This window comes from Jaculus jaculus, chromosome 5 (genome assembly GCF_020740685.1).
Source record: "Jaculus jaculus isolate mJacJac1 chromosome 5, mJacJac1.mat.Y.cur, whole genome shotgun sequence".
Lineage (NCBI taxonomy): Eukaryota > Metazoa > Chordata > Mammalia > Rodentia > Dipodidae > Jaculus > Jaculus jaculus.
The window spans coordinates 23,216,158-23,238,704 of record NC_059106.1 but is presented as its reverse complement, the minus strand read 5'-3'; the positions used below and the strand labels follow the sequence as shown (position 1 = coordinate 23,238,704).

At 48.0% G+C, this 22,547-nt stretch overlaps 1 protein-coding gene across 3 annotated transcripts in view; it reads right to left on the bottom strand.

The window, feature by feature from the left end:
• The window catches only part of Steap3 (STEAP3 metalloreductase), a 51,034-nt gene that overhangs the window by 25,020 nt on the left and 3,467 nt on the right, over positions 1–22,547 (bottom strand). The window contains exon 1 of one of the 3 annotated variants that reach the window (XM_045150846.1): positions 17,057–17,189. The exons of the other annotated variants lie outside the window; for them this stretch is intronic. Within the exon in view, the coding sequence (XP_045006781.1) occupies positions 17,057–17,078 (22 nt within the window). The 5' untranslated portion in view covers positions 17,079–17,189. Of the gene's footprint in view, positions 1–17,056; positions 17,190–22,547 lie in introns of those variants that run through there. 3 annotated transcript variants of the gene reach the window in all.

Below are 22,547 nucleotides of genomic sequence, written 5' to 3'. Positions count from 1 at the left end.
CTCACACTGAAGTCAGCGACTGGGCTTTACCAGAGTGGAGGTTCCTCAGAGACTAAGGGAACCCCCCAGACTGTGCTGCTGGGATGGATTCTATGGCCACCACCAGCCAGCACCATGCTTCTTAAGGTGTCACAGTGAGCAGTGGCATGAGCCAGGAGTGACACTTCAGCACTAACAGAAGCACTGCCAGGCATCATTTGTGACCATCAGTGTGATGAGGTGTCCATGTGCCGTCTCGCACTCTGCAAGGTAGAGCAGTTAGTCCTTCTCACGCTCTTCCTGAAGTAGGCCTGAGCAGTCCAGGGCCTGCGCCTCCTCGTCACCATCTTTCATGGGGCCCAGCAGTGAGGCGCTCAGTGCTTGCTGAATGAAGAAATTAATGGATGGTCACTGAAGCATTGTTCTCTGGGGGGACTACAACCAAGTCTGGGACCCCGAGGCAGCACAGGAATAAGCTTTAGGGAAGCGCCAATCTAAGTGGACAGCTGGATACAGGCCAGGACTCTGTGGTAAACTTGGATGGGAAAAAATATTTCTTTGAGGGCTAGAGAGATGGCTTAGTGGTTAAGGCACTTGCCTGCAAAGCCTAATGATCCAGGTTGAATTCTCCAGTGCCCACTTAAAGCCAAATGTACAAAGGCATCTGGAGTTCATCTGCAGTGGCTCGAGGCCCTGGCAAGCCTGTATTCTCTCTCTCTCTCTCCCCTTTCTACTTCCTTGCAAATAGCTAAACAAATAAATATTTTTAATATATATATATATTTTTGAGTCACAGCCTCATGAATCTCAGACTAGCCTTGAACTTGCAACTTGTTATATAGTTGAGGGTTACCTTGACCTTCTGATCCTCCTACCTCCACCTCCCAAGTGCTGGGATTACAGGTGTGTACCAGCATACCTGATTTTATGGCATGCTGGAGATTTGAACCCAGGGCTCCATGCATGCTAGGTAGGCACAGGACCAAATGAGACACATTCTCAGCCCAGGAAAAATGTTTTTCCCATAATTGACACTGGTGATTTCCTTTAGGGATGAAGGAGTGCTGGAGAGCTGGCAGAACTTGTGGCTTTGTTACCAACACTGATCAATGTCAAATCCCAGATTCTACTGCAGCTGTGTGTGGTGGTTCACACCTATAATCCCAGCACTCGGGAGGGTGTTGAGACAGGAGTATCACCTTGCCTTGAGTTCCAGTCCAGCCTGGGCTACAGAGTGAGACTCTGTCTCAAAAAAAAAAAAGCAAAAAACAAAAGCCCCAAACCAGGACCAAAACAGTTTCCATTATAAAAGACCTCTGAATGCTAAACTTCTTTAACTTAATGTTATGATGGAGCTTGGTGTTGACACCTTTAATCCCAGCATTCAGGTGGCTAAAGTACGAAAGTCTTGTGAGTTCAAAGCCAGACTGGGCTACATTTAGTTCCAGGTCAGCTTGGGCTGGTGTGACACTCTGCCTCAAACTATATAAATTATGATGGTATCTGAGCTGCCAGCAGATCTTGTTTCTCAATGTTGTGCTAAAGGAGCAATGTATATTACTAAAACACATTTCTTTTTTTTTAATATATTTTTAAAATTTTTTATTTATTTGAGAGTGACAGACACAGAGAGAAAGACAGATAGAGGGGGAGAGAGAGAATGGGCGCGCCAGGGCTTCCAGCCTCTGCAAATGAACTCCAGACGCGTGCGCCCCCTTGTGCATCTGGCTAACGTGGGTCCTGGGGAACCGAGCCTTGAACCGGGGTCCTTAGGCTTCACAGGCTAGCGCTTAACCGCTAAGCCATCTCTCCAGCCCTAAAACACATTTCTTAATAGTAGTTATGAGGCTGGACAGATTGCCCAGCGGTTAAGGTACTTGTCTGCAAACCCTCATGACCAAGGTTCTATTTCTCAGTACCCATGTAAAGCCAGATGCACAAAGTGGCGCCTACATCTGGTGTTCATGTGCAGTGGTTAGAGGTCCTGGCATGCCCATTTTCTCTCCCTGTCTCTCTCTGCTTACAAATAAAATAAAGTGAAAAAAAAATTTTTTTAATAGTATCTGTGTTTCATACTTGGTGTATTGCATGTTTTACACATTAATAGTTCTTTTATTTTTCTCATGGAGCCCAGGCTGGCCTTGAACTCACTATGTAGTCAAATATGATCTTGAACTTCTGCTCTTCTTGTATGCACTTCCCAAGCACTAAGATTACAGATGTATGCCACCACACACGGTGCACATGATGCTGGGGAATCGAACCTAGGCCTTCAGGTATGCTATGCAAGTGCTCTACGCACTGAGGTACAACCCTAGTTCCCAATAAGCAGTCTTTTAATTTTTAAAAAAAGTTTTTCAAGGTAGGGTCTCACTCTAGCTCAGGCTGACCTGGAATTCACTATGTAGTCTCAGGGTGGCCTCTAACTCGCAGTGATCCTCCTACCTCTGCCTCCCGAGTGCTGGTTTTAAAAGCGTGTGCCACCACGCCTGGCTTTAAAATTGTTTTAAAATTATTTTTAAAACTTTTAGTCTCTCAGTAAGTACTACAAACAGCTTCTGCTCTGCACCAGAGCCAAGTTTCTCCTCAGGCTCTGGAAATTAGAGAGCTGGCCTAGAGAAGAGGCAGGCAGGGACTTTGTGAATCTACCTTAGGAACCCTGTGCCCTGCCGTCTGGAACCTAGGGGGAGGTATGTCTCAGCCAGACAGGGAAAGAGAAATCACTCTGAGACTCCCACATTTGGGAGACTCCCCAACTGGGTCCCCTTGTGGAAGGAAGCCTGTCCCCCATCTCTGCTTTCCCCCTCCTGAGGTTGGAGGGGCAGGAGAGTGAGGTTTGGAAGCCCTTGTACAAAGCTTTACAAAAATAGCTTTGAAAAAAATTGGCAAAAAGAAGAAGGCTGGAAAACCCCTGGCCGAAGCAGATGAAATTCAGCCACTGTCGTAAGTACAGAGGGACTCTGGAGTCCAAAGGTGACTGGAAGCACACCTCAGGATGGAGAGTTAAAATGCTAATCAGGGATGGGGAGATGGCTCATTGCTTTAAGGCACTTGCTTGCATAGACTGATGGCCCTGGGTTTGATTCCCCATGACACATGTAAGCCAGATGCACAAAGTAGAGCATGCATTTGGAGTTCGTTTGCAACAGTGCACTCATATTCTCTCTCTCCCTCTCTCTTTCTCTTTCTCAAATAAGTAAAAAATTTATAAATAAAATGCTAATAAGTGCAATAAACAAAGTTATATGTAGAACTATGGTCTGGAGAGATGGATTAATGGTTAAGGTGTTTGCCTGAAAAGCCTAAGGACCCATGTTTGACTCCTCAGAACCCATGTAAGCCAGATGCACGTGGTGGCACAGGCATCTGGAGTTGGTTTTCAGTGACTAGAGGCCCTGGCATGCCCATTTCTCTCTCACACACACAAATAAATGCATTAAAATAAAATATTTTAAAAAGATTTTTGGGGGGCTGGAGAGATGGCTTAGCAGTTAAGGGCTTGCCTGTGAAGCCTAAGGACCCCGGTTCGAGGCTCAGTTCCCCAGGACCCACGTTAGCTAGATGCACAAGGGGGTGCACACATCTGGAGTTCGTTTGCAGTGGCTGGAAGCCCTGGTGCGCCCATTCTCTCTCTCTCTCCCTCTTTTTCTCTTTCTCTGTCACTCTCAAGTAAACACATAAGAATGAACAAAAAAAAATTGTTTTTATTTTTGAAGTTCTATGTAGATCTATGTGTAACAAAGTGTGCACAGAAAAGCTGATACTATTCAAATGATCTCCTTCCCCTTATGTATGTGAACGCTAAACTTTTTCATTGCTTTGGCCAGCTTCTCTTGTCCTCTGCATTTTTTTTTTTTGCATGTGTGTGTGTGGGTGCACATATATAAGGGAGGTGCTTGTACACATGTGTGCTTGAGTGTGAGAGTCAAAAGTGGGCATCAAGTGTCCTCAGTTTCTTTCCACCTTTATTTATTTATTTGAGGCAGGGTCTTACTTTAGCCTGGGCTGACCTAGGCCTCACTGCGTACCCCAGGCTGGCGTTGAACTCACCACAATCCTCTTACCTCCATCTCTTGAGTGATGAGTACTGGGCTAATAGGCATGAACCACCACGACCCGCTCCATCTTGTTCCTTCTTTCTTTCTTCCTTCCTTCCCTCCCTCCCTCCTTTCTTCCCATCTTTCTTTCTCTTTCCTTCTTTCTTTCTTTCTTTTGAGACAGGGGCTGTCACTGAATCTAGAGCTCACAAGTTGGGTTAGACTAGCCAGCCAGCCAGTTTAAGCCCTAGGGATCCACCCACCATTGCCTCTGGAGTGGTGGGATTACGGGTATATGCCACCACCCAGAGCCGTTCCATGAGTGCTGCAGATCTGCATCCAGGTCCTCATGTTTACTAGGGAAGCACTTTGCCCACCGAGCCCTCTACCAAAAACTTTCTCTGCTTCTAAATTTGGTATGCGGCCACTGAGGAGAGGCAGGTAGGTAGTCAGGCGGGTAGTAAAGGCCATGGGGACTGAGCCAGGTTGCTGGATCAGTTACCACAGCTGCTATTAGTAGCGTTGGGTGAGTTATTTATGTCCTTGGTGCTGTAATTCCCTCCACTTTAAAGTGGAGACATTGTACTTCCCTGTGGTTGTCAAAGGATGAAATGGATTGATAAGCGCAAGACCTCAGAGCCACCCTTTCTGACCATGCAGGGGTGTGTGCGCATGTGCACGGACTCACCACCCTCTGGCTTCTTCCTGGTCATTGCCACGTCCAATTCACCTGCTTCCCAGTGCCCAGTACAAGGTCTGAAACTGGTCTGGAGGGCAGTGGGTGGGGGAAGGGTTCATGGTACAAGCCCTGGGGATCTGAGAGGCTCAGCAAGCCCTCTGTGGCCTGCACAGTAGAGGAGAGGGTGTGAGCAAGCCCGTCTGGGCATTTCTCAAGGCCCGAGTTCACCTACAAGCTCTATTTATAGTCGAGGGCACAGGGGGGAGGGGATCCAGTTGCAGCTGATTTATCCAGGCCTGAACCCTCACACACAGACCTGCTGACCTCCCTGCCAAGCTATGGTGTCCCTGTCTCCTCTGGGTCTCTGCCCAGGCTTCCTGGGTCCTCCCATTTCCCAGTAGGGCAAAAGCATGGGCAGTGATTGTGGCTAGAAGCCAAACTGGCATACAGACAGCCTTCTGGCTCCTGCCTGAGCTTGGGCAGGCACCAGTGGTAGGTCAACAGTCCTCAGCCTCTTCTTCACGGACAATGACAACCTTCTTGATACAAAGTGGCCAAGGCAGGCCACCATTAATTCTTGGAGTGCAGAAATCCTTCCAAAATACAGTATATATTATAAGGGAAAACAGGCAGATTCACACCCAGCATTCAGGGATCACGAGCTGGAGAAATGGCTTAGTGGTTAAGATGCTTGCCTACAAAGCCAAAGGACCTAGGTTCAATTCCCCAGGACCCATGTAAGCCAGATGCACCAGGCAGCACATGCATCTGGAGTTCGTTTGTAGTGGCTGGAGGCCCTGGCATGCCCATTCTCTATCTGCCTCTCTCTCTACTTCTTTCTCTCTCTCTCTCTCAAACAAATAAGTAAACAAGTAAAATATTTAAAAAGAAGAATTCAGGAATCACCCCAAAACACAGTGAGCTTCCTCTCATGTTTTTGTCTTTGTATGTAGCGTGTGTCCACCCAGGCCTTTCATATGCTAAGTACGCATTCTACCATCATGCTACACTTTCTGCCTCCTTATGTTTTATAACTGCATTCCGTAACCCCAGCTATCCTGGAACTTCCTAAGTATCAGAGGATGTGCTTGACCGCCTAATCCTCCTGCCTCCAACTTCCAGGTGCTAAAGATTACAGACCAGTACCACCACGTAGCAAGGGCTGGGGCACAGGGCTTCACGCGCGCCAGGCAAGCACTCTACCAACTGAACTGTGTCTCCAACCCTCTCATTCTGTTGCCATATAATATTTTTGCAGTCCCCAGCCACCTCCCTCACAGTCAGGGCTTTGTCAAAGCTGTCTGTCTGCTGTTTGGCTCCACTAGGCCCTTTCCCAACTCCAGGTTTGATCAACTTACTGCAGATAAGAAATTCCCAGTACCCACCATTAAGGACGTGAAGGGCTTACCCACAGAATGGCTTGTCGCATATCGGATAAGGCACCTGTCTCAAAATCTGGAAAGAATGATTGCTCAAAAACCACTGTTACAAACACAAACAAATGTCATAAAACTAGACAGAAATTTTGAACAGGATTTTTTCCAGAGAAGATGTGAAAGTGAAGCGGCCACCTATCCTGAAAAGGCACTCGATATCATTATCCTTCACGGAAATGCAAATTTTAAAACCACAATTTCTTCACACCCTGCAGGATGGCTAAACAGATAGTACCAAGAGTGGTGAGGAAGGGGAGAAGACAGAGCCTCGCACACTGCCGTGGGGATGGGAAGTGGCGTGGTCACTGTGGAATACGATCTGGCAGGCTCTCACAAAGTTAAGCAGAGACTGTCATACAGACCCGCTGATTCTGCTCCCAGGAGACCAATATATGAAAACATGTATTGTAGTTTGAATCAAATGTTCCCCCATAGCTTTGTATGTTTTGAATGTTTAGACCCTAACTAGTGGCAATCTGGGAGGTAGTCTGTCTTGCTGAAGGAAGCGTGCTGCTAGGGGCGGTGGGCTTTGGGGTGGTATAGCCAGCTTCCCCCTTGCCAGAGCTCAGCTGGCTTGCTGCCAGCTGCTGTGGCAGAGGTGCTGTCCAGCCTCTGCTCGGCCACTTCTGTCATCCTGAAGCTTCCCTTCAGGACTGTAAGCCGAAATAAACTCTCCTCTCATCGGCTGCTCTTGGTCAGATGTAGCTATAACACATAACCATATAAAAATACGTATGTCAGTGCTCAAAGCAGTAGAACGAAGAAGAAACCCAGATGCTTGCTAACCCATCCATGGTTAAATGAAGTAGTTTATCACCCGATGGCACACACAGCCATGAAGAGGAACTGCCTACTAATACCTGCCCCAGTGGGGATGAACCTTGCAAGTATTATCCTTCCCAGAACCTATGTGGTTGTACAGGAAAATGGCAGGTTTGAGGCCAGACTGGGCTCTTGGTGAGACCCTGTCTCAAACACACAAATGCAAGTAGTAAGTAAAGAGGAGGAAGGCATCACAAACGTACGTATATCATATGATTCCGCTGATAGGAAATGCTAGAGCAAGCAGATTTGCAGAGACAGAAAGCAGGCTAGTGGTTTCAGGGAATGGGGGACTTGGGGGGAAGTGGGAGTGAGCTCACCAGCACCGGGCTTCTTTCTGTGGTAATGAAATTATTATAACATTGATTGTGGTGACAGCTGCACACCTCACTACACTGCACACTGGGCTGGTGCAGTTCAAATGGATGAGCAGCAGGGTATGGAGAGTCTAGCTCAGTTAAGTGTTATAAAAAAGGCTTATAGCAGACTGGAGATGGCTTAGCAGTTAAATGCACTTGCTTGCCAAGCTCATTTCCTCAGCACCAACATAAAGCCAGATACACGAAGTGGCACATGCATCTGGAGTTTGTTCACAGCAGCAAAAGGCCCTGTTTTCTCTTTCTCCTTGAAAATAAATAAAAATATTTCAACAGTTTTCTAGAGGGCACATAAGAATACAACCTAATGGGAATAAGACCAATGTATAATATGTTCATACACTAAATTCCCAGTAAAGAGTTACAGGGCTGGGGAGATGTTCCAGTGGGTAAGGTCCTTGCCATGCAAGCATGAAGACATGAGTTTGATCCCCAACGCCTAAGTAAATCTGGGCATGGCGGTGTGTACCTGGCGAGTCAACAATAGGAGGATTGCCAGGATTTGTTTGCTAGCTAGCTTATTTAGCTGAATTAGTGAGTTCTAGGGTTAGCAAAAAATCTTGTCTCAGAAAATGAGATGGAGAGAAATTGAAGAAGATACCCAATGTCTGTCTTTGGCCTCCACATGTGCTTGTACACACATGAACATGCACACACATATAAGCAAGTATGCATGCATGCACACCACACACATGTGCACATGCTAAGAAAAAAAAGTTTGGGGGCTGGAGAGATGGCTAAGTGATTAAAGAAGCTTGCTTGCACAGTCTGATGGCCTGGGTTCAAGTCCCTAATACCCATGTAAAGCAAGGTGCACTAAGTGGCGCCATGTATCTGGAGTTTGTTTGCAATTGTCTCTGTATCTTTCTTTAATAAATAGAAACTATTTTTAAAGTTTTATATGTTTTTCCAGCATCTGTGAGACCCTAGGCTCATTCTACATGCACACACACACACAAATTAAATGAAAAAGACAAAAAAAAAAAAGAACTTGAGAGCCAGAAACTGTTGTGTGTGCAAACGATGAGTTAACACGTTTTGGGTGAGAGCCTGGGCTCTATACATCATGTTGGCTCTGTCATCTCTTAAGCTGCTTCCTACTCTTTTGTGTGTAGCTGAGGTCTCTCAGCCCCATGACCTGCAGAGAAGGGAAGCTTATGCAACAACCACCATTAACTGTTGAAGAAGCAGCCGTGCTCGCTGCGTCTCACCAGCCCCCTTACCCTTGTAGGGCCCTGTGGCTTGTGCTTACCCACAGAAGCAGGCAGACATTCCAGGGTGTGTGATCCATGTGTAAGTGCCGAGGTCTGAGGTCTGCTCTACAATAGCTGTGTTCCAGGGTAGACAAGAAATGGTACAGATGTGTTCCTATGGAAGGGCTGAGAGACATCACCTGCTACTCTACCAAATCTCCATGGCTTAATTAAGGGTGAGCAATAAGAAATGGCACCCAGCCACAATCTGGGAGGAGCGGCACTGGGTCTCATGAGTTCCACTGGTTAGAATGTGGTTTGCCCCCTCTGAAACTCACAATGAAATGTTATGAGACATGAAGATGTAGGACCTTTATGAGGTGATGAGAGGCTCTGCTCTTATGAATGGATTAATTCACTCATGTAATTGATGGGTTAATGGATTAGTTCTGGAGTGGGTGGACTATAACAGCCAAGGGGGTTGGAGCGGAGCTAGGGAGATGGCACAAACGCTTGCAAAGCAGACGTGAGGACTTCAGCACTTACACAAATTCTGGGCATGTGTGGAAGTACACCTGTTACCCCAGCACGGAGAGATGGAGAAAAGAGTATCCCCAGGTCAATCTGGCTCACTAGACTAGAAGAACTGGTGAGCTCTGGGTTCAAGTAAGAGATGCAATGTCAATAAATAAGGTGGAAAGTGGTCAAGGAAGATCCATGACATCAACCTCTGGCTTCCACATGCACCCACACACATATCTGTGTCCACACACAAGCAAACATATACACTACATATACAAAAAGGAAAACAAGCCAGGTGAGCTAGATTTCTCTGTATGGGATACCCTTCACTACTTGAGGGCTCTACCAGCAAGAAGTCCATTACTAGACAAGGCTCCTAGACCTTGGAGCAAAACCAGGAGCCACAATAAATCTCTTTTCTTTGTAAAACACTCAGCCTTGGGCATGCTGTTCCAGCAACAGAAAACAAACTAAGACTCCCAAAGTCATCCTTTCCCTAATTATAGAGAAAATCATATTAGCTCCTGGGACTCTACAAATTATTCCCTTAGGCCACAATCAGTCCTTGGAAGTGGCCCAGCCTAACCTGGCTTCTGCCCCAATGCTACCATCAGAACATGAGCTTAAGAAAACATTTGAACAGTTCTGGGATAATTCAGGATCCTTTCCTTAGGAAAATGCAAGGTCAGCCAGCAATGTGTGTGCTGGGAAAGTCACTTTGTCACTCTGAGCCTAGTCTCTGCTACATAGGGGAAGGATGGCATTATTTTAATAATTTGTAGTAAGTGGGGCTGGAGATATGGCTTAGCAGTTAAGGCACTTGCCTGTGAAACCTAAGGATCTAGGTTCGACTCCCCAAAACCCATGTGAGCCAGAAGCACATGTTGGCACATGCGTCTGGAGTTCATTTGCAATGGCTAGGGGTCCTGGCGCACCCATTTTCTCTCTCGCTAATAAATAAATAAGAATAAAATCTTAGGACTGTTCATGTCTTCTGAACTTCCAGGTTCCTGTCCTGGCAAGCCTCCCCTCCAAACAACCAGTCAGGCTGAGACACAGGGAGACCCCAACCTCTACTCCAGCAAGGGCCTCTGCCCACGCCTGCCTTCCACGTGGCAGGAGCTCTCTCCACTTTCTTCGCTCTACTCTCTAAACCACTCTTCATGTTTCTTCTAGGCCCATGATCAATTCCCACAATGGCCCTCACACAATGTGGGTGTATCCATTTCTCTTCCCTTGGTCCATACTTCCCTGAATAAATGCTATAATTTAATTTAAAAAAAGAATAAAATTTTTTAAAATTGCAGTAAGTGCCAGGGATGGTGGTGCACACCTGTAATCCTATGTAATCCCAGCACTGGGGAGGCAGAGACAGAGCCTCCCTGGGGCTCACTGATTAGCTAGATCTGTGAGCTCTAAAGTCAATGACAAGCTCTGTCTCAGAAAACAAGGTGACTGAGAAAAACTCCTTATGTCAACCTCTGGCCACCACATACATGCACTAGCACATACATGTGCACCCATGTACATATAAACATGCATGTATGCATACCACAGGTACACACACATGCAAAAAATGGTGCACTGATAAGAAAAGAGCCTGTTAATTCACTCAGTTTTCACTTTATTCCTCTCTGTGTAGGATTTTATCTGTGGAAAGCAGAAATAGATGCACCCAGATCAATACATCGAATGGAAAAATTAACTTGTATGTTCTGAGATAATGACTTCAAGGTGTGCACATGTGCACGTGTACACACACACACACACACACACACACACACACACACTTCCCCTCAAGAGAGCTGGAAGGGACTCGGTTGTCTGAGACTCAGAGGACAGTGGGCATTGGAGCCAGGCATGGGGCATGTTAGCGGGATGCTGGCAGGGAAGGCAGGTCTCAAGGAGTTGGGGAACTTAGTCTGAGCTCATGAGGGTCCTCATGCTTTGGGGTTCCAGGCCACTCTTCCATGCCTCCCAGGATCCCTGCTCTTTGATAGCCTCCATCGATAGATCATGGTGGTCCACAGCCCCCTCGTGGGGCAATGTGATGGCAGTGCTGGCTGCGAGGAAGAGGAAGGGTTATCCACCAAGGCCAGGGGCTAGGAACCAGAGTGTGCTCCGGCCCGGCAGCCTCTCATCAATCTCTGTGTGTGTGTGTGTGTGCATATGTGTGCATGTATGTGTGTGGGTGCATGTGTGTATGTGCACACATGTGGAATCCAGGTTGAAATCAATTTGCTTCCCATATTATTATTGTTAAAAATATTTTTATTTTTATTTATTTATTTGAGAGAGAGAGAGAGAGGGTGTGCCAGGGCCTCCAGCTATGGCAAATGAACTCCAGATGTGTGTGCCCCCTTGTGCCTCTGGATTACCTAGGTCCTGGGGAGTTGAACCTGGGTCCTTTGTCTTTGCAGGCAAGTGCCTTAACTGCTAAGCCCTAGCTCCAGCCCCCATATTATTAAAAAAAAAAAGTTTATTTACTTATTTTCAGAGAGAGAGAGAGAGAGAGAGAGAGAGAGGCCGGGTGTGGTGGCGCATGCCTTTAATCCCAGCACTCAGGAGGCAGAGGTAGGAAGATCGTCGTGAGAATGAGGCCACCCTGAGACTACATAGCAAATTCCAGGTCAGCCTGAGCTAGAGTGAGACTCTACCTCAAAAAGAGAGAGAGAGAGAGAATGGGTATATCAGGGCTTCTAGCCACTGCAAATGAACTCGAGATGCATGTGCCACTTTGTGCATCTGGCTTTACATGGGTACTGAAGAATTAAGCCTGGGTCATTAGTCTTTGCAGGCTAGTGCCTTAACCACTGAGCCATCTCCAGTCCCTGAACCTTAGTTTTGAGTCAGGGCCTGTTATTGGACCTGAAGCTCACCAATCTGACTCAACTAACTTGCTAGCAAGGCTTCAGGACCCTCTCATCTTGGCCTCCCCAGAGATGGGATTACAGCTGCAGGCTGTTGGGCTGCTCTCTTACCTGGGTGCTGGGTGGTCAGACTCAGCTGTTCCTGCTTGAGAGACAACCACTTGCCTCACTGAGCCATCTTCCCAGTCTCTTCACCTTGTATGCACTCCTTGGGGACATCATTGACATAGGAACCCCTGTGCAGAGCACCCCTTTGCAGTTGAGCATTGTACCACAATGCTCCTTCCTTCTAAGCTTGTGCCTGTACAAGGGCTTTTAGGAGGCGGGCTAGCTGTGGAGTGCAGCTGGGGGCCACGGACTCCATGAGGGCCCAACCAGGTACCATGGGAGCCAAAGAGGGCAGCTTCACTGTGTCCAGGAGCGGCCGGTAGGGTCAACAGGCTCCCTGTGGGCTGGTTAATCCAACCAGGCTGGGGATATCAGGCCTGAATCTGCAACAGCCTCAGCCTCTGAGATGGGCTTGTTTCTTGCTCTTCTTTGTTAAACAAACAAACAAACAAAATAAAAAAACCTGTTTACTTGACAGAGAGAGAGAGAGGGAAAGACAGAGAGGGAGAGAGAATGGGTGTACCATGGCCTTCAGCTGCTGTGAACGACTCCAGACACGTGCACCACGCTGTGCATCTGGCTTACGTGGGTCCAGGGAAATTGACCCTAGGTCCTTTAGGTTTTGTAGGCAAGCATCTCAACTGTTAAGCTATCTTCTAGCCCTTGTTTTTTGCTTTCTAGACAGACTATAGATCTTGCAGGCTGTGGCTGCCCACCCATGCAGAATGGGGAAGGAGGTTCAGCCAGGCCCACTCCCGGGCAGGGAAAGTGGGGAGCAAGGCAAAGGGACGGGTTGCGGCCAAGACATACAGAGGGAGTGCCAGGCTCTCCTCCTTGGGAGTATGCCCGCACCTCCCACCCAGTGAAGCTCAGTCCCAAATTCCTTTTCCAGGAAACCTTGGGGGTGGGGGACACTCCCCTGGCCCTGAGCTACCACTTCCTCTAGACTCATAAGGACACTGAACTTGGCAGCCTCCACCCTCTCTCCAGCTGTGCTGTGGGGGGTGGTGAGGATCATACAGCCATTTCCCAACCCCTGCCAGCTTGGGCCAGCCCATACTTTCGCAAGAGTCCTTGGAACTCAAAGGGCTAGCTCCAGGTGCAGTTTTTAGCTTCCTCCTGGGCCATGACAGGGTGACCTCCAGAGCAGTGACACTCTGTACTTCTGTCCCATTGCCAACCCCCTCACCTACTGGCTCACTTATCTGTCACTCCACCAGGTGGAGTTGATTCTTACTCATTCCTGTGCCTCCAGCACCTGGCCTGCAACCCAATATATGCTCAGTTAAGTTAAGGTTGGTAACTTAAATGATGTAACTTCTGGATTCTGGACCTGAGGGTTAAGGCCACGCTTACAGATCCTAGCATCTCTTCTGGACCTGGCTGTGTCCCAGTGGTGATGTAATAACACCAGTGGTGTGTGTGTGTGTGTGTAGAATGTAGGGGCCAGAGGGACAACCTCAGGTACCATTTCTTAGGTGCCACCTATTTTTGTAAACAGGGTTTCTCACTAGCCTGGAATTGGCCAAGTAGGCTAAACTGGCTACCAGTGAGTCCCAGGGATCCACCTGTTTTTGCCTCCTGGGCACTAGGATAACACTTGAGTTTCCAAGCCCACTGTGACCCAATGATACATCTAGACCAGGACCAGCATTTTGCTGCTTGAAAAGCTTAACTGGCTCCCAGACCCTATGCGTAGATGAATTGAAATACAGCAAGTTAATAGAAGATTCCTGCAGCTCTGATCCAAGTACAAAATCAGCCACCATGTTTGAGGGACCTTGGATTACAGCTTGTTATGAGGTACCCATGGAAGGAGGTTCAGGTATGCTGGGCCAATGGCTCTATTGTCCATGGGTTTCTGGGACATTCTAGGACTAATGGCAGATGTGTGTCTCTTTGGACCTTTTTCAGCTGACACCTACCTGATCTATGGCTTTGTTTTAGCCCTTCCCCACCCAGATATCATGTTTTTATTATTTATTTACTTATTGATTGGTGTGTGTGTGTGTGTGTGTGTGTGTGTGTGTGAGAGTGTGTTGGCTAAAGTTGTCATCGGGTGTCTTCCCTGATCATTCTCCACCGTATTTATTGGGCAAGGTCTTACTTAAACCTAGAAATCACCAATTTGCCTAGTCTAGATAGCCAGCTTGCCCAGGGGATCTCCTGTCTCTGCCTCCAGAGTGCTGAGAGTATGAGATTATAAACAGACCGCCACACCTTCCAGACATTTACAGAGGTGCTGGAATTTGGAACTCAAGTCCTTACGTTTATGTGTGAAGCTCTTCCCTGACTGAGCCATCTCCCCAGCTCCTTGTGCTTTTTTCAGACCTAATCTTTTGGCTTGAAGAACCACTTCTCTCTGACTAACAAAACGAACAGAAGGCCCAGTCCCTCTTTTGAGCTTGAAGGTAGAACTAATGTCTTGTCCTCTGGTCTCCTGGGTTCTCTGCACACAGTAATAGAAGCAAGGTATAATGAAAGGTTCTTTTCCTTCCAGGTGGGGAAGCCAACTTTCATCATCTCCATCATCCCTCCCCACATGCTGATGTTCAGTTCACACTTAACCGCCTTTGACATGAACAATTCAGAGCGGGCAGGCAGGCTGGGGTGCTTAACAATAAAGTCCATAAAGTTTTCCTCACTTTATGGACCTGCAGGCACGAACGCTCCTTGACGTACAATGGGGCTGCAACTGACAACTGAGGACGCCACAAGTTTAGCAACTGCTTATTGCCAGCTTGGGAAGAGATGCTTTTTGTGTGTGTGTCCATGTGTTTGCATGTATGTATTTAAATGCATGTGTCCTGTAAGCATGTGTGTGGAGGCTAGAGGATGATTCCAGTGACCTCCTTTATCACTTCTCTGCCTTATTTCATTGAGATAAGAGTCTCTCACTGAACCTAGGGGTTGTATCTTTTCAGGTATAGTCTTGCTGAGCAGGGAGCCCCTGGTGACTCTCCTGTTCCTGCCTTCCTCAGCACCGGGTTCCAAGTATATGAGGCACATCCGGCTCTTTATGTGGCTGCGGGAGCTGGAACTCGGGTCTTCTACTTGCACGGCAGGAGCTCTTACCACCGAGATAGCTCCCCAGCTCCCCAATTCAAAACTGCACAAACAGTGTGACAGAAGGCCCAGTCTCTATAGTCAACAGTTTCTATTGAGTGCTTACTGTTTTGGTATTCTCGTAAAGTTGACAAATCTTAAGTCAAGCCATTGCTGAGCACAGAAGAAGTGAAAATTGGCACCCTCCTTATACAAACAGAAGCAGCTCTCGGGGAAGTCCCCTGTTCCCCCTTTCTGCCACACGACTTCTCCACGGTAATAATCCAGCCCTTACCTGGTGCATATGGCTAGGATTCCTACCAGAGATCTGCCCATACATCTCAGCACCCAACAAGTGCCTGGCACCCACATAACCCAAATACACAGGAGTCAAATGAAAAGATTAAACAGAGGATGCCAGCAATCATGACCTTGGATGTGGACCTGTAGGTGGCTGTGACCTTCAGAAGGTCTGCACATCACAAACCAAGGTCCAGACAGGTTAAGGACCCCCGAGCTGGCATGGAGCTGGCCTGAATGGACTGCACCTTCGTCTATTCCACTCTCGGTAGTCCCCTGGTCTCGAAGGTGGTGGGAGCGCTGGCTCCTCTGTGAGTGTCATGTGCAGTCAGCCGGCTGAGACGCGAGCTGCGCCTGCTTTCTTCCCATTTGCTGCCAGGATAGCCTCCCAGACGCTCTGGGGGCCTGCAGACTCCGGACTTCCCTCCATCCAGGTCCTAAACCAGTCCAAAGACCACCACAGCCCCAGATCTCATATTTTTCTGTCCTTTCAAGCTTTGGGGTTCAACCCCCCAGCCCCTTCTCCCCACCCTACCCCTACCTCCCGCAGCAGATGGAAGGGGAGAGGACGGGGCTAGCAGTCCCCAGTCAACACTTAAACCTGATGATACAACTGGGGAGGTGGCTCAGTTGGCAGAGTGCCTAGAGTGAAGCCCTCGGCTTGATCCCCACACCACAAAAAAACCAAGTGTGGTATGGTATGCATGCCTGTAATCCCAGAACTCAGGAGATAGAGGCAAGAGGATTAGAAACTTAAGGTCACCCTTGGCTACACTTAGCAAATCTGGAATATATGAGTTCCTGTCTTAAGAAACAAACAAACAAAAACCACCCCAAAAGCAAGTAACAAAGACACACATCTTAATTGGCACCTGTGGTGGACTTCTATTTTCTTGGTTGGCATTTTCCCCTTCTGATGGGTTCTTACAAACATTTTACTGTTACATTTCTTGTAATAGTGCCTGGAATTGTTATTTAGACATCATTAAAAAATCATATTTTTAAAAGGAAGACAGGCGGATATGCCTCTACCAAGTAGAAAGCAAATTTCCAGCGCATGCATAAGCCACCCTTCCCCCCCCCACCACACACATACTCAAGTTTTGTCTGACAGAAAACAGAATTTTATCCTCATAGCACTTTGCAAAATAAAAGTGAATGAATAATTTATAGGGCTTTTACAAACATGAGATCTGTGAATCATTCTAGAAAAATCCAGTTCGATTACTTGCAGCAGGCATTTCTGTGATAAACCAGGGCAGAAATGGTTACTAATTAAGTAAAATTTCTAATTCTCATGGGCTTGCATTCTACAGAAATACATTATGAGCATTAACATTTTTTAAACACACACCAGAACCCACAAAGCTATTGCTCTCTCTATCTGCAGAAACTGGAGCCCTTCACTCTGAAAACAAAAACAAAAACAAAGTACAAAAAAGCAAACAAACAAAAAAACTCCTGACAATCACCTGGGCTCCCCTGTCTCAAAAGGGGGCCGTGAAATGGACAAATGAGGCAATCTCCTGCTTTATTTTGCCAAGAACCTCATTCTACTAGATTGTCTGGTGCTCTCTGCCCTCCTGGGATGCATGAGGTAGGTACAGTCCAGAGGCTAGGGCTTGGTGGGCTCATAGGAGAAGTTCACGCCTTGAAGTTGGGCCAGAGCTCTACCTAATCAGACTTACCGGCAACAGGCAGATGTGACATGTGGCTGAAGCGAAAGTCTGAGGTCTGAAGTCCTGGAGCCCCTAAGCACCCCTACTGTGAGCCAGGCCCCTCTTTGTAACTCAGGCCTCTCCCTCTGGCGGTCTGACTGTGGGGTTTTAGAAGGCAGAGCCCTGCCAGGGGCGTGGACAGCTGGGCCACTTCCCACTCAAGCCTGCAGGCCTGGGCTGGCCACAGGGACCAGCCTGGGAGTGGTGACTGATGCTCGGTTAAAATGCCCAGAGAGAGCAGTTCTGTCTGAGACTTCCTGTTTGGGGAAGAGACCTCCCTAGGATGGTAATTAGTGGCTCAGATTCTAGTGTCGGCTACAGGAACTGAAGGAAGGTGGCCAGCAGAACCCAGGATGCATGAAATGAACAAATGTCATCCAACATATGAGAGAGAGAGAGAGAGAGGTGCATGGAGACACTGCAAGGTACAAAACTAAACATAATGGCTCCGGAAAGTGGCAATTGATCAGTCCCTGCAGGGGTAATTCATCGCAAGCCCCTCGGCTTTTTTTTCCCCCATAGGCTTTCTGATTATCATCTCAGCATTTTCTGCAGACTTTATTGTCATCTTTATTTGCCAGACAGCGCCCACGGACAGACCTACAAACACCATCTAGCTCTGCCATCTTCAAGGGTGGCTGAAAACATAGGCACGGGCCCACTGGCTGCCAACGGCTTTCAGCTGACTCTGGAGGCCACACACAGTTCAAAAGGGCCAGAGTTCTGAAAACGTCTGTATTTTAAAGTCTGTTCTTGCGTGTGTATGTGTGGTGTGTGTGTTTGTGCTGGTATGTGTGTGAATACATAGTGTATTCAGGTGCATGGGGGGGGGGGCAGACTTCCTCAGTTGCTCTCCACTTAAATTTTTTGTTTTATTTTTTGTTTTTCAAGGTAGGATCTTGCTCTATCCCAGGCTGACCTGGAATTCACTATGTAGTCTCAGGGTGGCCTCAAACTCATGGAGATCCTCCTACCTCTGCCTCCTGAGTGCTGGGATTAAAGGCATACACCACCATGCCTGGCTTTTACCATCTTATTTTTGAGACCTAGACCTGGTAGCTTCCTCTGACCCTCTCCAGTTAAGAGTAACACCTCCTGAAGGAAGGGCTAGATTCTGGAATCTTCCTGAAGCCCACATGGGTCAATTTAGTAACTGACTTTCCAATTCCCTCCTTCAGGCCCTGTCCATCCACACGTCATCTGTTCCAGAGTCTTAATATTTCCCCGCCCAACCCAAACTTCTTTTCCCCATTGTTTGGTACTTAAAGCACTCGCAATAACTTCTCCTTACTCTGAATTCACCTGGAAATTTGTTAGCTGGTGGTTCTACTTAGACCTTGGTGTGACTTTGGGTTCAACCACATTCAAATAGGGTCTCACAGAGCAAAGACAGCCTTTGAACTTGCTATGTAGCTGAGGATGACCTTGAACTTCTGATTATCTTGCCTCCTTCTGATCCTGGGTGATTGAATTACAAGTCCATTGCTACCAAATCCAGTCTTAGGCAGTGCTTCATATAAGCTAGGCAAGCACTCTACCAATTGAACTATGTCCCTAGACCTTCTCTGTTTTGATCATTGAGTCACAGTGAACAAATGCAAAAGTCCTTACAGACACACATGCTTGGAACTATTCTTGTTTGGACCTGAGCTTGTGCCCCAGAACTGCTTTCTGTGCTTCTGCTGAGATAGGGGTCTGTGTGTCTCCACCTTCATATTCCCACAGCTCCTCATCTGATCTGGGTGCACTGTGCTCTTGGCATATGCCTGTTGGGCCAGTGGGGCTCGAGCAGGGCTAGTGAATCCCAGAATCCACCAGCATTGCCCAGGGAGCTTGAGCCTTGGGATTTGGGGCAGAGTTCCTGAGAGTCCGAGGTAGGGGAGGGCTCTTAGCACACTGTGCTCCCATCAAGGCTGCTTAGTGGTCCCCGGTATTCCCTTGGCCAACCTACTCTGTTGGAAGGGACACTTCCTTAGGAAAGAACACTTCCGTAGGGTGGAGCAGGAAGGGGGGTATCGAACTCCCTCCTCTTGTTTGCAGTGAGACCCTTACGGCACAGGAGACTTTCGACCCCCGCACTCAGATTCAGGATTCCCTGGGGCAGAACCTTCTGAGATGACCCACCCCACCTCATCAAGACACAGGGCTGCTGGGACCAGCACCTTTGACTTCTCTTCCAGCTCAGGCCAGCTTGCAGCCATCTACAGGGACTGATCTCACTTCTCACAGCAGATAGTCTGTCTACACATGTGGACAGGAGATGTGTCGACACCTCGCTGCTTCTAGTGTTCTCTGTGCAGGTGTGACTGCCACTCAGCCAGCCCCAGCACAGCCCCATCAGATGTTCGCAGCACCATGAGGCCAGCTCCACTCAGTGCTCAGCTCATAGCCTCACCGGATGAGTCATCTTTAAAGACCCTCACCCCTCACTGTTGGGGTCCTGTCACCCCCCATAGTTCGCCAGAAGAATCACTCCCTTCACATCTTGACGGCAACCCCAGAAACAAGTGCCCGCAGTAGCACGGAAGGAGCGCTATGCCCCGGACCTTGTGCCTGTGGTTCAGGGACCCTGCTGTCTGCAGATGGCCCAAGAGGACGGCCTCACCCTTCCATGATCCTCACATTCCTTTACACTAGACCACTGACTGCTATGATAAACTGGGGGCTGTATTTTCTCTTTATAGTTAATCACCTAATCTGATATCTTGGGAAGGTTTAGAAATAGGCTTTGTGGCTGGAATGTAGCTCAGTGGTAGAGCTCTTACCTAGCATGCTTAAAGCCTTGGGTTGGACCCCCAGCACAGTGAATAATATTTTAAAACTGAGTTGTGGGTTTGGTGAGATAGCTCAGTTGGGAAATTGGCCCCAAATTCAAGCCCCAGAAGCCAAAGGCAAAAAAACAAAAAGCCAGGTGTAGTAGCATATGCTTATAATCCCATTGCTGGGGACAGGGGGACAAGCAGATCCATGGGGCTGCCTGGCTGGAAAGTCTTGCCTATTTGGCAAGGTCATTATCAATGACAGCCACTGACTTAAAAAGAAAAGGGTGGACAGTGCCTGAGGAATGTCGGAGGTTGTCCTCTGGCCTCCACGGGCATATGCACACACATGCATCCCTCATCCATGAACAGGAATGCATACACACACACACACAAACACACAGACACACAAACTGTGCTTGCTTAGATCACACGTGCCTGCCATCTAGTGAGAGAAGAGGTGGAATCAAGTAGTGCCTGACTGCAGAACAATGGTGCTCACCATTACTTGTTCTACTTGTGACTCAGGTGACAGATGACAGGTGACTGTGCAGCTGGACGAGGGTCATTCTCCAGCACGTGGCTCTTGCACTAAGGAAGCAACTGAAAGGCCTTACTTGTTTTTGGACAGAAGGACACACATGGAGGGAAATACTCTGTCCTGGGTTGAGCAAAGTGCAGGAGTTTGTGATTCACTAGCAGGGGGGCTGTGTGGATCCTTCTAGCCTGGGGTGGGGATGGGGTGTCATCTCTGGACGGGAAGCCTGGCCAAGACTTTTTCCCTACTTGTATTCAGAAATGTAGAGAGAGAGACACATGATAGCCCTCACACTCACCCCTGCAGGAGAAGGACTCAGATGGACTGTTTTATTTCTGTACTCATGTATTTGCAAGCAGACAGAGTTAGAAAGAAGAGAGACAGAGAGAATGGGAGTACCAGGGCCTCCAGCCACTGCAGATGAGCTCCAGATGCAGGTGCCACTGTGCATCTGGATTTACGTGGGTACTGGGGGATCAAACCCCAGTCCTTAGGCTTTGCAGGCAAGTGCCTTAATCTTTCCAGCCCTGTGCATGTATGTATGTGTATTTGTATGTGATGTGCATGTGTGTATGCATGCATGTGTAAGGCAAAAATGAGAGGTCAGAGGACAACTTTGGGCACTGATTTACCTTCCACCTTGCTTCTGACAGAGACTTTGTTATGAGGGCGTGTGCACCCCATGTACATGTACACATGTGTGGAGGCTAGAGTAGGACTTCGGATGTCCACCTCTGTCCCTCTTCTGCTGTCCTTCTTTGCGACAGAGTCTCTCACTGAGTCTGGCACTGCCGCTGTTTCAGTCTGACTGGCTGATTAATGAGCCCCAGGGATTCTCCTGTGTCTGTCTCCCAAGGACCGGGGCTATAGGCATGTATTGCCAAGCCCAGCTTTTTACGTAGACACTGGGGATCAAACTCAGGATCTCATGCTTGTTGTGCATGTGTTTGTACCCACTGATCCATTTCCTCAGGTTTTAAGGCTGGCCTCTTGTTCACCACTCAATATAGCAGGCGAGCTGGCCCACAGGCCTGGGGAGGTTTTCCAGTCTCAGCCTCTTGTCTTGCTATAGGCACCACAGTTACAGATGTTCCCACTACCATGTCAGGCTTTCACATGAGTTCTAGGAATCCAGATTGTCATGCTGCTGTTATTCATTGGACCATCTCCTCAGCCCCTCAACTGGTATTAGGGTGCCTTGCACAAAGTTAGTGTTCAGCTAATGTTGGTTGGATGAATAAGCAACGATGCAGATGTTAGAATATAGAGTGGAAAGGAGTCTCAGGCTTGGGGTGGAAAGAGACTGGAGGCTAGTCTGTCCTTGGAAAGGTCACATGGTCCACTCATCTCCTAAGAGTCTCAAGGTATAATGAGCTCATGTGTATACTGCTCAGCCCTGGGCCTGGTGCCTGGGAGGTGAATGGTCAGGGACAAGGATGGTGGGTGGCATGGTGCTGGTGCTGGTACGTGCCAGGCCCATGGTGGGAAGGGTTCATGAGCTGGAGGCACTCAGACCTGTGAACTGTGGGATGCTGAACTGAACAAGGGTGGCCTCAGTTGCAGGGGATCAATTGGAGGAGGTGACACTCCCTGGCCACCAGATATTTGTCAGAGAAGCCACCTTCCTCTAATCTTCACAGCCAATGAGTATGAGGTTAGAATTGGAAAGAACAGACTTTTCAGGAGGAAGGAATCCATGTAGCATTAGGGTTTGTGTGTACACATGCGTGCTTGTGTATGTGGGTGCACATGTGTGTGTGCATGTGTGGGGAGGCCAGAAGTTGATGTCAGGGGCCTTCCTTGGTCCCTCTCCACTTTATTCTTTGAGACGGAGCCGCTCGCTGAACCTAGAGCTCACCAGTTCACTAGATTAGCCAGCCAACAAGCCTCAAAGATTCGCTGTCTCCATCTCCCCAGTGCTGGGATTACAGACATCCACCACCATGTTGCAGCACCATGCCAGACAGTTTTTTAGGTAGGTTCTGGGTCTAGAACCGCAGCACCTCATGTTTGTGCAGCAAGCATTTTATCAACCCAGCCATCTACTCAGCTCATTTGTTCTGGGTTTTAAGAACTATTTAAATTAGCAAACTTGCTCCTTTTAAATCCAGAGACCCATTCCTGAGCCACATACTAAGACGCAATTTCATGGAGTGCTTTGCAC